At 36.3% G+C, this 15774-nt stretch overlaps 1 protein-coding gene across 9 annotated transcripts in view; it reads left to right on the top strand.

The window, feature by feature from the left end:
* Positions 1-15774, top strand: part of Cyrib (CYFIP related Rac1 interactor B) — a 101209-nt gene that overhangs the window by 59040 nt on the left and 26395 nt on the right. For 4 of the 9 annotated variants that reach the window (XM_052747893.1, XM_052747898.1, XM_052747896.1 and 1 more), the window contains one exon: positions 9618-9700. The exons of 1 other annotated variant lie outside the window; for it this stretch is intronic. In XM_052747893.1, the coding sequence (XP_052603853.1) occupies positions 9628-9700 (73 nt within the window). In that variant the 5' untranslated portion in view covers positions 9618-9627. Of the gene's footprint in view, positions 1-8625; positions 8709-9617; positions 9701-15774 lie in introns of all 9 variants that reach the window. 4 more of the 9 variants (XM_052747894.1, XM_052747900.1, XM_052747899.1 and 1 more) reach the window with 2 other exon arrangements.

Here is a 15774-nt window from a genome sequence, read left to right as displayed (position 1 = left end):
TTATAAATTTGCACTTTGTTTTATGGGATGACTGTCATTTAGGTATTTGCTTGTTTTTCTTAAGGTGTTTGCTTTTTTGATGATAAAGTTTTCTTGACATACACATCAACGAGTTCATGAATTAAAAAATATTTATTGAAATTGGCTGTATGAGAGTATGTCTGCTATATAGTAGTTTGAAACATGAAAAGGATGACCACTTCTGCAGTTTTGGCCAAGTTTGCTGTGACTCGCATTGAGGAACTAACATTTTTAAAAATTTATTTAAAAAAAGTTTTTTTTTTTCCATTTTACATACCAATCCCAGTTCACCCTCCCTCCCCTTTTCCTTCCCTCCACCTCCCCCAATCCCACCCCCCCCCCCCATCCATTCCTCAGAGAGGGTAAGGCCTCCTTTGGGGAGTCAACAAAGTCTGATGTACTAAGTTGAGGCAGAACCAAGCCCCTCCCCCCCACACCCTCCCCACCCCGTGTCAAGGCTGAGCATGGTATCCAACCCTAGGGAATATGTTCCAAAAAGTCATTTCATGCACCTGGGATAAGTCCTGGTCCCACTGCTAGGAGGTCCCCAAACAGATCTAGTCACATAACTGTCACCCACATTCAGAGGTACTAGTTCGTTCCCATGCATGTTCCCAAACTGACAGGCCAGAGTCTATGAGCTCCCACCAGCTTGGGTCAGCTGGAACTAACATGTTTTGTGCTTTATAAATCACTCTGAAGGATAAAAAGAGCTTATATATAAAATAGTCCTGATAAAAATGCCATTCAAGTGCAGAGAGAAAATTTATAGACTAGTCTTACTTATAATCTAAAGTAGAATATTAGGAAGCCAAATCTAGAGCCAGGCATAATAATTCCCACTTACTATCTCACCCCTCAGGAGACTAAGGGAGGAGGATCCTGAGTTAGAGGCCAGCTTGGTCTATCTAGTGAGACCCAATAGAATAAAGAATAAATGTACACCATAGACACTTTAAAAATAATTTCGTCCTAGAGAATTAAAAAACGGTTTAGCAGTAGAAAATGAATTCAAATAATTTACTATATCCATAGATAAAGTGACAGTGTGGTTGATACTGTAAGATGACAGTTCTGCTTCAGTAAAGTATGTATTCAATGTAAGTCACAGTCTCTTTAGGATTTTATGGGAGTGGGAGTAAAAAGGGTGACTTTGTCAGTATGTGTGGGTACATGTTCATACAGGCATACACAGAGACCAGAGCTCACCTTCAGATGGTGCTATTCAGATGCCATCCATTTTGAATTTTAGAACGGGATCTCATTGGCCTGGAGCTTGGTGTAGGCTATACTGGCCAGCCAGTGAGTCCTACACATCTGCCTTTCTCTACTGTGCCAAGCTTTTGTACATGGGTTCTGGGGATCTGTCTTAGTCAATGTCTTATGGTAACTCTTAAAAAAGAAAACATTTAATAGGGGCTTGCTTGCATTCAGAAGTTTCCATTATCATCATGGTAATGGAAAGTATGGCAGCATGCAGGCAGACATGGTGCTGGAGAGGTAACTGAGAATTCTACGTCCAGATAGGCGAGCAGCAAGAAGAGAGAGAGTAACGCTGGGTCTGGCTTCAGCATTTGAAATCTCAAAGCCCACCCCCAGTGACATAGTTTCTCCAACAAGGCCACTCCTCCTGATGCTATTCCCAAAGCATTAAAATGGATGAGTCTGTTGGGTCTGTTCTTATTCAGACAACTACAAGTCCCAACTGAGATCCTCATGCTTGTGTGGCAAACACTTTATTGACTGATATATCTCCAGCCCATTTTAGAATTTTGTAGAATTTGACAATCACACAGAGAATTAAAGGCCAAAAATAGTTGAGGCAATTCTGAAGAATTACTACCTAAATAATAAGCACTGAGCACAAAGAGAAGGTGATAAATTGAGCTGTTACTTAAACAACACATGAGCAAAGTTAAGAAATGTTAGAGACTAAATGAGGAAGATTTCACTTGAATGTAAGCATCAAAAACTAATATTGCAGAACTCTATATTTAGAAATTTTAAAACTCAGTTGGAAAGAAAAATGGTGGTAGACCAGTTAGCATTGAGTTAAGAAAACAGATCAACCTGGGAATTTTAAGCAGAATATGAGTTAGAGGATTGGTTATAAAGGTATTAAAAAGAGTGGAACAATCAAAGAAAGGCAGATGAAATAAGAGTAGTGAAAAGAAAAGAAAGCCAAGCCTGGTGGTACAGGCCTTAATCTCAGCTATTTTGGAAGCTGAGGCAGGAGAGTCACAAGTTCAAGACCAGCCTTGGCAAATTAGTGAGACCTTTTCCCCAAAGCTAACAAGTGCACTGGGGAGAAAACTCAATGGTAGAGATTTTGCCTAGCGTGCACAAGGTTCAGTTTTCAGTAGGTTCAGTTTTCAGTATTGCTTCCACCTACAGGAAAAGGAAAACTACAGACAGTCTGTAGTCTACTACCATCATCCCATTTTCCCACCATTCAGCAACTGCTAACTTGTCCTAACTTGGAATTTTATCATCCCCCCCCCCCCCCCACCTTCTCTTTACCCTCCATTGCCTTCCATTGGCATAACCTAGCAGAAACTGGGCTAGGAGGAATTTGGAGGGAAGTGTTATACACAGATTGTCAATACTAGTGGTTTAAAAAAAAGCCATAGTGGCAATATAGTTAGTAATTCTCAATGCCATGAGTACAGATGGATGGCCTGTAAATACAAAAAGAAGCATATGTTTTTAATGATAAATGCAAGTTATGTTACAGCTTCAGTCTAGGTGGTAGAGTATATGAATGTTGCTGTATTTTTTTTTCCAGTTACTTCTTGGTTTAAAGAAATAGCAAACAAAGAATTAAAACTCATTCTCTCTGGGAAATCTTAACCAACCTTAGTGAGACTGGACTAGATACTCCTTTTTTTCATGGTTTCCTTTACTCATTTCAGTCAGTCTGGTATCTCCTTTTGTCTCTTGAATTCTGCAATACTAGATTTTCATTAGCTATCATTACTATCAGACATTATACACTACATATAGAATCATTTGGGTCTTTATGTAATGCTAAATGGAATAAAATAGATCATCTATGATTTGTAGCATAGATGTTGGGAATAGAGTGGGTATCTGAATTCTAATCCAAGCTTTTTGGTCAGGCATATATGAGTGAAGCCCATGTGCTCTGTAGTGACTGACCACATTTTAAAATGTTTTTAGTTATTTGTAAATACAAAAGAAACATACACATTATTTGTATACTATAAATTAAAAATTAAGAGAATCCCTTGAATCTACCAATAATTGAAAAACTAGAACATTATTGGAACCTTTTTGAGTTGTCCAGTATTCTGTTTATCCCCTCAAATAGCTACTATATACAATGTCTTTTAATGCTTCCACATGGAATTTGCTGATTAGTTTCCATGGTGTTGTTTCTCATTCATCTAAGTAAGTAATTTGTAGCTAGAGTTAGTTTATTTGTACTGTATTATAGTTCTTTGGGTCCATATAGCATATGAACTTTATAGTGAGCGCCGAATTCCTTCTGAAAATAGCCATACCAGTTTACAATTCCATCAGCAGCGTTCCCATTGCTCTTTCCTCTTACATCAGTCTAGTACAACTTTGGGATGTATACTAGAATAAAGCCATCTTAAAATAGTGTTTCCAGATTAATCATCATTAAAACTGTTGGCATGTATTTATTTGACAACACAACATACGAAGGAAACCATAATTCAAAGCAGAATGCTACTTTAAAAAATCAAAGATGACATTTTCACACTTAAATAGGACAGAATATTATTCATGATATGAATAGTAATGAATTATCCACCCTTTTGAATTCTTGAAATGAAATATAATTAATGTAATAATTACTGTTGTGAATTTCAGAAAGTATTAGGTTTAAGAAAGTGAATTTTGACTACTATAGCTGTTTAATGATAATTTTTCAAGAGGAATCTTGAGCATTTCTCTGACACAGCATTCTGAGTACCCTTGTATTACTTACCTGCACATTCTTTGCTAGCTCTAATGACTGAAGGCCATTCTGTCAAACTCAGATGCTATTAAAGTCTGATATAATATCATGGTTGTGGTTCACTTCTACTTCCATGTACTGATCTCTCAGTTTATTGTATTTCTTTTTTTTTTTTTTTTTTTTTTTTTGGTTTTTCGAGACAGGGTTTCTCTGTGTAGCCTTGCGCCTTTCCTGGGACTCACTTGGTAGCCCAGGCTGGCCTCGAACTCACAGAGATCCGCCTGGCTCTGCCTCCCGAGTGCTGGGATTAAAGGCGTGCGCCACCACCGCCCGGCTTATTGTATTTCTTATACATGACTTCATACTCTTAGGAGTAAATTTATATAGTTAATTCAGTGTCTTCATTTTAAAATACAAAGTTGAAAGTGTATCCACTAGATGTCACCATACCAAAGATGTAGCGCATGAATCCTGTAGCTGAAGCAATGGAGGGTGCAGTTTTACAAGTAAACTCACTTTAAATGAATCATACACTGTGAGACAGTCAGGATAAAAAGTCAGCTTTCTCCAAACTAAAAGTCAGCTTTTACCATACTAAAATTAAAAAATTTTGATCTTGGCATGTGCTTATAATTCATGGTGAGAGATTAATCTGCTACAATGGACACTTAGTACTTTGTTGTGAGCTGCCAGGTGCTGTGAATTGAACCTGGGTCCTCGGGAAGAGAAAACAGTGTTCTTACCACTGAGCTATCTCTACAGCCCCCCATCACAGTGTTCTAGATGACTTGATATGGGTTTAGATTTTATGTTCTGACAGGAAGCTATTGTGTAGTTTTAGAAAGAGAAAGAACACATAGTCTGATTTATGTATTTTTTAAAAGACCAGCTTGTCTTTAGTAAGAGATTGTCAGAGGAGAAAAGAGTAGAAGCAGGACGACCACTCAGGGTCCTTGAAATAATCCTAGCAAGAAGCAGTGGTGTCAGGACCAAGATGGCGGAGCAGTAAGCCGAGTGTCCATTTCACCAGTGACGAAAAAGTGTATCGATAGTGTTGGCATGACAGCTGCTTCTGATGGGGACAGCTTCGTTGTCATGGTAGGTGTTAGAGGCAGGTAGGGTGGGTTGGAAGAGTGGGAGCTGAAAAAGTAGAGAAGGCTGATGGCAGACACTGTACTTACCAGTCAAGTTGTAAAGAAGACAGGAAGCACGGTGAGGCACTGGAGCGGGCAGCATGTTCTGAGCTTGGCAGAGCCAGTGTTCAGAAGGAATAGTTGCGAAGGGAGGGGCCTGAGGTTACTAGTAAAGCACGTGGACCTGGACAGCTTCACCTCACTTGAGAACTTCTTCCCTTAAAGCACAGCTCGACTTAGAAAGAAGGGCTAGAAATGTGAGCTAAGGACACTTACTCCAATGTTAAGATTTGTGATATCACACAGTGCGGTGTGTATTCAGGTGTATGTGCCCAGGTGGAAATACCTGTGTGTGCACATGGGGAAGACAAGGTCTCTCATAGGAATCTGTAGCTTACCATTCTTTTTACACTGTTTGGCCAACGAGCTCCTGGAATCCACTAGCTCCACCCCTTCAATAATGGGTTATAAGCAGGAGTCATTTGCACTTTGCATGTAAAAATGGAGTAAGGTCATTTCTTGCATGCAAGAATGGGTCAACAGTTTGAAGAGGTGTTTTTTTTTTTTTTAATATATGGAGTAGTCCCTTGGGGATAGGTATTCTGAGGACAATTTGGCATTTATAATTATACATTTATAATTATACATGCAGTTGTCAACCAGCAGTACTTTTGCCTCCTGAAAACCCCTTATCACTTTGTGGATTAGCCATCCATAGTGAATGGACATTGGGCAACAGTTGTGCTAGATCAGTCATTCTCTCCCAGAGATAATTTTGCCCTGAGAAGACATTTGGGGGGCAGTTTTGATTACCACATAGTGTGTTTGTGAGCATTCAGTTTGCTACTGGTTTCTAGTGAGTTGAAGCTCAGGATGCTGTTAAATATACAGACATGTGAGATAGCCCTCAGTAACTAATGAAAACCCAGCCAAGTAGTGCCAAGGTTGGGGAACACCGTGCCAGATAAGAAAAGCATTTTTCAAAGCATTTATATTGAGATGAAAATGCTAGAAATCCCACATCATTACACTGGGGAATGAGTTGGTCAAGATCAGGTGTATTACAGTGGTGAGGAGTGTAGGCCCACATTAGGATGTAATGGCTGGAAACGAGAGCAGATTTTTAGAAGGGGACACAGGAAAACATTTTCTCTGCAGGTGGCATGGTGTATGTATAGGTAAAAGTTAAGGAAACTGAATTGCTCCCTTCTTTCTCCCTCCTGTACTATGATGGTACTGTGTTAGGAAGACCGATGTTAAAATGGCATTTGGCAACATTCTAGACACAAGTGTGCTAAAGGTGGGCTTTATTCTAAGAACTTTGAAATCCTTTGATAAGTTGAAGACCTTTGTGTTAGTTAGGTTTTCCTTTGGGTTTATGGTTCTAGAAGGTTGAGAGTTCATCATGGGAGGTGAAGCATGGCAGTGTAGGCTGGAGCAGGTAGCCAAGGGCTCACATCTTGGATTGGAATTAGGAAGCAGAGAGAACAAACTGGGAATGATGTGTGACTTTTCAAACCTCAAAGCCCACACTCATTGACATACTTCCTTTTGTAAGGGCATGCCTCCTAAGCCTATCCTAACAGCATCACCAACTGAGGAACAAGTATTCAAAAATCTAAGCCTCTTGGGACAGTCTCATTTAAACTACCACTGCTATTTTGTGTTAAAAGGAACAGAGCCACTTTTCACCCCTTTCCTCTTCTTTTCCTTCTTCCCCCACCTCTTCCTCTCAACCAGCTTGAGATACTTTGGATTTGATGATTTAGGAAAAATACTTACCTTTTCCTTGGATATGAAAGCTTGGTATTAGAGTGTAAGGCTATCCTGGACTACATAGTGAATTTCAGGCAGCCAGGACTACATAGTGAGACCCTCTCTCAAAAACCAACAGCTTGATATTAAACTTTTTACAATGTATAAGGTAATTACAGCAAACTATTAAATGTTTTCTAATTCACTGAATCCACTTACATGAAACATTGTACAAAATCAGAATGCTGAACATTATTGAACGGGACATTCAGTGTAATAGAAATAGTTGTATAAATTAAAAGGTAGGTAGAGTTAGGGATATGGTTCAGTTGGTAAAATGCTTGCCTTGTAAGGGTAAGTTTGAATCCCCAGCATTCATGTAAAAGCATGCATTTGTAATTCCTGTATTGGAGAGGTAGGAACAAGTAGGTCCCTAGAGCTCAGTGGCCAGCCAGCCTTACTGAATAGTGAGCTTTGGGTTCAGTGGAAGACCCAGGCTCAACAAAACAAAACAAAGGTAGAGAGCCATTGGAGAAGACACTTGGCACCAACCTTTGGTCTTCACATATATGCACATACGTGCATGTGCATATGTACACATAGACATGCACACATGCATACACACAAACACTAGTAAGAAGAGATGATTTGGAGTGAATTTTATTTGAAAGAAATAGAACCTACTTTAATACTTAGTATATTTTAACATTTTATACAAAATGTGTTTTGTTTTACTGACTTTGACCTCTAATAAGAAACTGTTACACCTATATATCTGAGAAGCTGATAGGAACACAAACCAGTGTTGAGAGTAGGTAAGAGATAGGACAGGCACTAAAGTTCCAGTTCTTTTCAGTTTTTGAATGGGACTTAGTAATAAGGTATCTTCTTTCCTGATAAAAGTATCGTTACTTCTCATTTTTGTTTCCTGTAAATATTGTCTGTGCAGTTGAGTGGAGGAAAAGGAATCTTGTAGTTGGAAGGAAAGGGGGGCTCTGAGTAGTTCTGACAGTGTTATCTGTTTGCTGTCCCTGTTTACTCTAGCTGCCAGGTTGGAGCCTGGTTTCCTGACACTACCTTTCACCTCCACAGAGCCATGGCAAACCCGTGGGCAAGACTTATGCCAGTGTTTTATTGTTACATTTTGTCTGCATAATTGGAATAATTGTTGGAACAATTGCTGGTTCTGTATGTGCTGTTTGCTGGGTTACCGTTTTAGTCACAGATTATGTATATAGCTGAATGTTCAGTTAAGAGTTAATAATAAAATTTTGGTGAATCTTAGAAAAAATATTGTGATTTATACAGTAATTTTCTAAAGTGGTTAATTAATTGATAGCCTCCTTTAATTTAATGGTTAAATGTGGTTTGAATACTGTCTTCTATGTATTTCCAATAGGTTTAATTTAACTTGAAGGACAAAACCTTCATTAATCTAAAAATAATAGTCTGGATAGTTACATATTTGAAAAAAACTAGTTTTGCTGTTAATTCAGATTTTGTACCTCAAGTTTTTAAAAAGAACATTAGCATAGATATTAATCAAGTGTAAATATTGCAAATTCTATGTGAAAATATCTTTTTTCCCATCTTGCTTATCTAGCTTTTTCATATGTGGAACCAGGGGGACAGGAGCTGTAAAGTTATCAGGGTGAGAACCATGTAAACCTGCACCTGTTGGCAGCTATGAGCAAGCAAGCCTTGCTGAACCCCAGGCCGCTGCTTCAGCCTTTTACTGGAACTAAATGATGTTGCCATTTTTATTTTTAGGTTTGCTGGCATGGGTAATCTCATTAAGGTGCTAACCAGGGACATAGACCACAATGCAGCACATTTTTTCTTGGACTTTGAAAGTAAGTCTCCTTAGCCCTTCACAGCTGGTGCATAATGGTAAAGGTGGAAGATTAATTATACTCACACCACAGTGAAGGCCAGCCAGAATATTTGTTAAACATGGGGATCAAACAAAGGTTGCATGATTTTTTTCCCCTTAATTATAGGCAAACATCACCATCATATGTATAATTCTTTAGTTTCTCATTTGCTAAAATCATGTTGAGTCTGTAGCCAGTGCTGTCCTTTCATTAGTCCATGAAGCAAGTAGCCTTATGATGAATATTCTAATAGTATGCTTTAGTGACTATGCCAAAGTCTATTCACTTATCATCCAATAATAATTTGCTTTAAGAAATAAAATCTGTGCTGCATATCTAAAATGAATACTTTAAATAGCTTCCACAAATTTTACAAATCAAATTTGGTTAGGAATACCTGCTATATTTATTAACATGTAGGAAGTCAAGTTTTACATTTTAAAATGAGATGTGTAGGTGAGCTTTGGCCAATCCTCTTAATATTTGGCCTTGCAATAAATTGTTGTTTGATTGCTATACTTAGAAAGTGATCCGTGTAAATAATTTTTGATTGGAAATTTCTTTTTCAGAATACTAGCACTATTGGAATACTTAAAGAATTTTTCATTATAAGGCCATTAATGAAACTTGTCTTGGGAGAATTTTGAGAAGAATTAGAGCAACAGTTGTGCCATTATGTACAGGAAAAACCACATTTCACCTCTAGGTCCTACACATCAACACCTTGAGAACCCGGTTTGCTGTCTGCCAGAGCACAGTCTGGGTAACCTGAAGGATGAATTCATGGCCTAATGAACATTTTCCCTGTTACTATTTTTCTTTAAGTCAATTTCAGTTGTTCTTTTTTATAAAGGGATATTTTCTCTTTTCTCATTCTTGTCTTGACAGGTACCTTAACATGGGGAATCTTCTTAAAGTTTTGACATGCACAGACCTTGAGCAGGGGCCAAATTTTTTCCTTGATTTTGAAAGTGAGAAGATGATTTTATATCTATTTCTCTTTGCCTGCAGTAGACTGCGTTTGTCTTGCACTAATGAATGTTTCCACTTTGCCATCTTTTTAACTGCTTTGCATGACTGAGCTGTGAATTGTTTGAGTAAAACTTCTGGTGCCTTCTAGAACTGAATCAGATTTTATAAAGTAAATTACAGTAATAAAGTACCTATTTGAATTTTGTAAGAGATTTCATCTCTTAATTGGCTATTATGTTATTATTGAAGACCTATGATAATGAAAACACTTAAGAAAAAATTGAAAAGGGAAAAAAACGCTACCTCAAGATCTACCAATAAAAATGGTATTTGAGGAAAAAATGTATTATAATTGAGAAAATGGACTAGATTTCATTTACTCCATATGCATATTTAAAGCATTTTTAAACATGGATCTGTTCATGAAGGCTATTCAGAGCTCAGTAATTTGGGCATAATATTAAAAGGTAAGTGTGAACCTAAATTATTTAATCTTTACATATAATTTAAGAAGGTAAAATGATTTTGTGTATTTCAGGAATTCATTTTATTCTGATTCTTAAGTAAAAAGACAAATAATGGGTTCACAGACCTTTAAGTAGTTTGCCTTGTATCTGTCCTGTGTTGCATGACTTACTGTAATGTTTTCTAAGAGTGGCAGGTAAGTGTCATTGAGCTCTGCATGCTCTGCTTTTGCTTTTGGCTGTTGCTATTGCTTCAGCTTGTCTGATTGTAAAATTGAGAAAAATGACTTTAAATTGGTGTTTTAATGTGAATGTTGCTACTTTAATTGATTAGAAAATTGTTAGGAATGGGTGAAGAGATAGCTGTAAATCATGTGATTCCTTATATTAAACAGATTTTTAAGTATTAAAATTTAAAACTGATTTTGAAAAGCAAATCACTTGAAAAGAGAGTGGTTTGTTTTTCACCTTCAATTTAGTTTTTATATAGTTCATTTTATTTTGTGAACCATTTAACACATTTATCCTTTTAAGTCAGGGTACTTGATAGGAACATGCCAATTTCTAGCATATCTTCATTTTGTAGAATACTTTGTAGTCTCTGATATTTTTCTACTTTTAGTACATTTCTACAAAAATCTGTTACAGTCTGGGTACTATGTGCAGGCTAGTAAAGGAGGAAGCCAAAATCAAGACATTGCATTGTTGGGATTTTAGGGAAACTACATTAGATGAACTTTAGTTTTCTTGACCCTTCTCAACAATTTAGCAGTGCTGTTTTAAGTGCATGTTTAGCATGGATTTTAATCAGCTTGGGGATGTTGAGCAGACTGCTGAGTTAAAGATTGTTCTTCCAGATGAGGCAACTTACATTAAAGCTGTATTAGTTTATTTGCTCTGTTTGAATCTTGGTCCTCTATATTTTCCCACTCTACTGTCTTCTTTTTCCTTTGTCACAAATGTCTTACATTGCAGAATCTTGGCTTTGATATAGTCAAGATCTTGTTCAAGACTTGGCACTTGATCTTTTTATAAAGCTAGCATCTTGTTTTGTTAAAGTATGAATCATGAATTTAAATGTAGAACTTGAAAAGATTACTTGATCTTGGCTTGTGGGGGTCAAGGGTTGCATCATTATCTTCACATTTTAAATATAAATACCTAAGTATTATAGTGATAGGAAAAGGTTCAAATCACAACAGCAAAAATAATCAATAGTGTAAAACTATGTGTGAACCTTTTAAAGTAAAGATAAACTTTCAAGAAGTGCTAATATTAAAAATGGGTGTTTTGCCTTCGTTGTATCTGTGCACACATGTTTGCAGTGCCTGTGTAGACCAGTAGAGGGCATCAGCTCCCCCTGGAAATGGAGTTGCAGGTAGTTGTGAGCTGCCATGTGGGTGCTGGGAATTGAACCTGGATCCTCTGGAAGAGCAGTAAGTGCTCTTAACCACTGAGTCAACTCTCCAGCTTAAAACATTTTATATGACGCTTGTTGCTTCTATCAGCCAGTATAGACCTTTTGGTTGCTATTTGTTGGTATACCATAAAAGAAGCTCAATGAAGACATACTGTACCAGGATAGAATTTGCTCCCAACTTCTAATTCAGATGCCCAGGTGCATTTTCTTTGACTTCTGACACTTGTGGGCTATTAATTTTATATCTATTTCACACATTTTTTTCTCTTTTTAAAGAAATATACAATTGTGAACTCTTTATCATTAAGCTACTGTAGAAACTTTAGCCCATTAGATGGTTCCTCTTTTTAACTATTACATACCAGAATCAAAGTTGTTGAGCGTAATTGATCTGCCTTGTGGGCTATTAATTTTATATCTATTTCACACATTTTTTTCTCTTTTTAAAGAAATATACAATTGTGAACTCTTTATCATTAAGCTACTGTAGAAACTTTAGCCCATTAGATGGTTCCTCTTTTTAACTATTACATACCAGAATCAAAGTTGTTGAGCGTAATTGATCTGCCTTGTGGGCTATTAATTTTATATCTATTTTACACATTTTTTTCTCTTTTTAAAGAAATACAATTGTGAACTCTTTATCATCAAGCTATTATAGAGATTATAGATGGTTCCTCTTTTTGACTATTACATACCAGAATCAAGGTTGTCAAATGTAGTTAATCTGCCATTTCTCATTTGTTATTTTAATAAAGCCACATTTGATTAAAGTAGTTAAGGTTATCTTTTTTCTTTCTGCCTGTCTTTTTTTTTTTTAAGATTTATTTATTTATTACATGTACAGTGTTCTGCCTGCATGTATGCTTGCACACCAGAAGAGGGCACCAGATCTCATTATAGATGGTTGTGAGTCACTATGTGGTTGATGGAAATTGAACTCAGGACCTGGAAAAACAGCCAGTGCTCTTAACCTCTGAGCCATCTCTCTGGCTACGAGCTATCATTTATCTGTATATGGAATGATATTCAGGTCACCACAGTAATTTAGGCCTATTATTCCTGTCATTCTTAGTGGTTGGACCCATCCCCACATATCTCCAGAGTTGGGCTGTACAGAAATAATTTTATATATCTTTTCAGTTAGGGAGGCCACTGGAAAGAAGTATCAGCATGCACAGTGGTGTTAAGATAGACACCGTTTTGTGTCTGGCTTTTGGGCATCAGAATGTATCAAATTATATATGCCCATGCACCTTAAACTTAATTTTGTGGTATGTAATAATTTATTATACAAATGAAGATTGTGTTGAAGTCATTATTCCCTTAACCTAGACACCCTTTACAGGTTTACACTTCAATCCATGTATACATAGAGCTAGTCTCTTGTATACCAGTCAGTAGGTACTAGGTATGCAAAAGTTATTGTTCTTTCTACCTCTTCCATGGGATCTCAGTCTATCTAGTAAGGTAGATAGAAGTGAAGAAGCACAATCTCATTTACATAATTTATACTCAAGGTATAGATCAGAAGGTGAGATTTAGTAAATTTGGCACCACCATTGAAGCCTTCTGGTGATGATGTTGGAGGTGGGTGTTGGAGGGTGCATGCAATATGTACAGCTCCTTTAGGAAGGACACTGGAAAGGAGCAGCAACAAGCACGGTGGTTTGAAGACAGACGCCATTCTGTGCTCAGTGAAACCTCATACTCTTTAGATACAGGAATTCCTCTTAAGTCCTATTAAGATAATAAGCCCAGAATTGCTCCATAATATGTGACAGCAGATATGCTAATGACAGTATATTTAAAAATAACAAAACAAAATGGCAGCATTTTATAGTTTTCTTCCTCTAATTCTTAGAGTGACCTACTGTTAAGGTTGTTAATTAATAGCTCATTCTAAGATTAAATCCTTAGCAATTGTTACATCAGTGGTTCACACAATTCTGGCTCATAGAAGAAAAGGGACTTTTTGGGTTTGTGCCCCTTCCCAGCCTTGAAGTTCAGTATTTGTTAAATTTCATTTATGTATCAAAGTAAATCAAAATAGTTTTTGTAGAAATGGTCATTTATAAGAAATGGAGTCTACTTTTTCTGCTTGTCATTAGTGCCTTTCCATTGAATCATACACTTCTTCTTCTCACATCTTTTTGTGTTGCCTGTCTTCCTTTATTTAAAATTTTTGGTACTCACTCTTAAGGCTAATGTGATTTTTTTCCAGTTAATCTCTTGCATATTTTCAATAGCTCTTAACCTATTCTAGGGAATATCTTTATTCCGGTGGTATCTTTAAAATATTTTTTGAAAACTAATCTGTGATCAAATGTGTAATGGCCTCCTTTAATTAAAAGCTGGAGGTTCATTTATGATTATGCTTCCATTCATTCAGAAAATCTACTAGGCTCTTTTATCACAATTGTAATTTTTATGTTATCTCCTTTTTTTGTCCTTTCATAGTTGAGTTTTTGATTCCTTAAACAAACAAACCAACCAGCCCACACTATCTCCAGTTTTAGTGATTCTTTGCTGGAGTCTTCTAGGGAATTCTTTCTCTACCTGGTAGGAAATTGGTATGATATGACTAAAAATATTTAATTTTGCCTTCAAACAATAAGAGCAGTTGGAACATGCCTTAATTTCCACTTAAGATAAACATTTAAGGCTGATGAGCAATGAATATGTCTTCCCTTAGTAAGTATGGTGTTTTGCATTCAAATGAGTATTGTTTTGTTGGCAGGCTATGTGGTGTATTTTTCTTTTAAAAGTAAAGCTATGAAAAATCAAAGTGACAAGTCTTGGTTGCATTATATATAATGCCATTTTTTTTTAAAGAAATGCTTTATTTTATAATCTCTTGTCCCTCCCTGGTATTTCACCCTTTGCATGGTTTGCTTTCAATGAAGTAGTGCTTATCTGTCTGCTCTTTTCTGTTCGTCTTCATTTCTACAGCAGTCTTCAGCAGCTTTCAAAATTATAAATGTGACTTTCCTGTGACAGTCTAAAAAATGTTTGATCAGTGTGGTGCTGGGTGTTTTTCCCTCTTAGGGAAACTTGAATCTTCTCCTTTATTTTAAATTTCTTGGTAGTTATTAAACCTTTGCTAGTTATTAACTACTTACAAGGTCTACTTAAATCTACCTGATAATGTTTCATTTGTATGTAAACTCAGTGTCACATTTTTATGTTATTAGCCTAGTGACCACACCAAAATTACATATTTTAGTCTTCAAATGATACAAATGCCTTTGATATGTTATAGATAAAATACTGTCCTTTGTCATGAGTTCCCACCTCATAACTTCAAACTATGTGTCTATTAATGTTGTGTCTGTAGTTCCACAATCTATATGAGAAAGTACTGAACTTTCATTTTTGCATGTACAAAGTATTTCTCTATGCTGCATCTGGTGTAAGTATAAAGGCAATGGGTGTGCTTTTTAAAAAGTGTTGTGCCTAATTATGCTTTGAAAATTATGGTCTAGCTGTATGTAAAAACATTACTGCTTAAAACAACAAACTGACTTTTTTGTTTTATAACTCTAGACATTTATCTATACTTGAGTATTTACTCTTAAAAACCTTTGTAGCTTTGGACACAATCTTTTAATATTTTAATTGGCTCATCTTTTTATTATATTTTTATTTTTAAAAAGTAATTAAAATAAGTGAATGAATATCCAAATACATTTTTAAAGTTGGCTTTCCACATGAATGTTTCTTTACTGTTTCTATACTGCTGTCTTACATACATTGAATTTAAACTTGGGTACTGTGATTGTTAATTTAAACATGTTGTGTATTATTGACTACTTGGCAGGTAATAGAGGGAACTGGATCATTACTTGCCACAGGCATAAATAATTTAAGATGTTTAAGATGTCTTTACGTTTAGTCTCAAGTGTGGTTTTTCTTTTTAATTTTCTAAGTAAAAGGACAAATAGGTATAAAGTCTAGCAGCCAGTTTTATATTACTGACAAGCAGTGAATCTGGCCAGAAATACTCTGAATTCATTTTTTAAATTTGGACTGGCTCTCTTCCCCCACCCCCAAAAGCATGTTAGCATGGAGGAATTCTGCCAACATAGTTTATGGCATGATTTTATGTATTTTATACTTTATTTGTAGGATTGAATATGATCTAGCTGGAAATGCTTATGAAAAACTCTTTGCTTGAGCAATCCACCTT

The sequence above is a fragment of the Peromyscus californicus genome, unplaced genomic scaffold, assembly GCF_007827085.1.
Source record: "Peromyscus californicus insignis strain IS unplaced genomic scaffold, ASM782708v3 Scaffold_20__1_contigs__length_68692818, whole genome shotgun sequence".
Taxonomy (NCBI): Eukaryota; Metazoa; Chordata; class Mammalia; order Rodentia; family Cricetidae; genus Peromyscus; species Peromyscus californicus.
The sequence above is the reverse complement of the archived record's forward strand: the minus strand, read 5'-3'. Positions and strand labels throughout refer to the sequence as shown.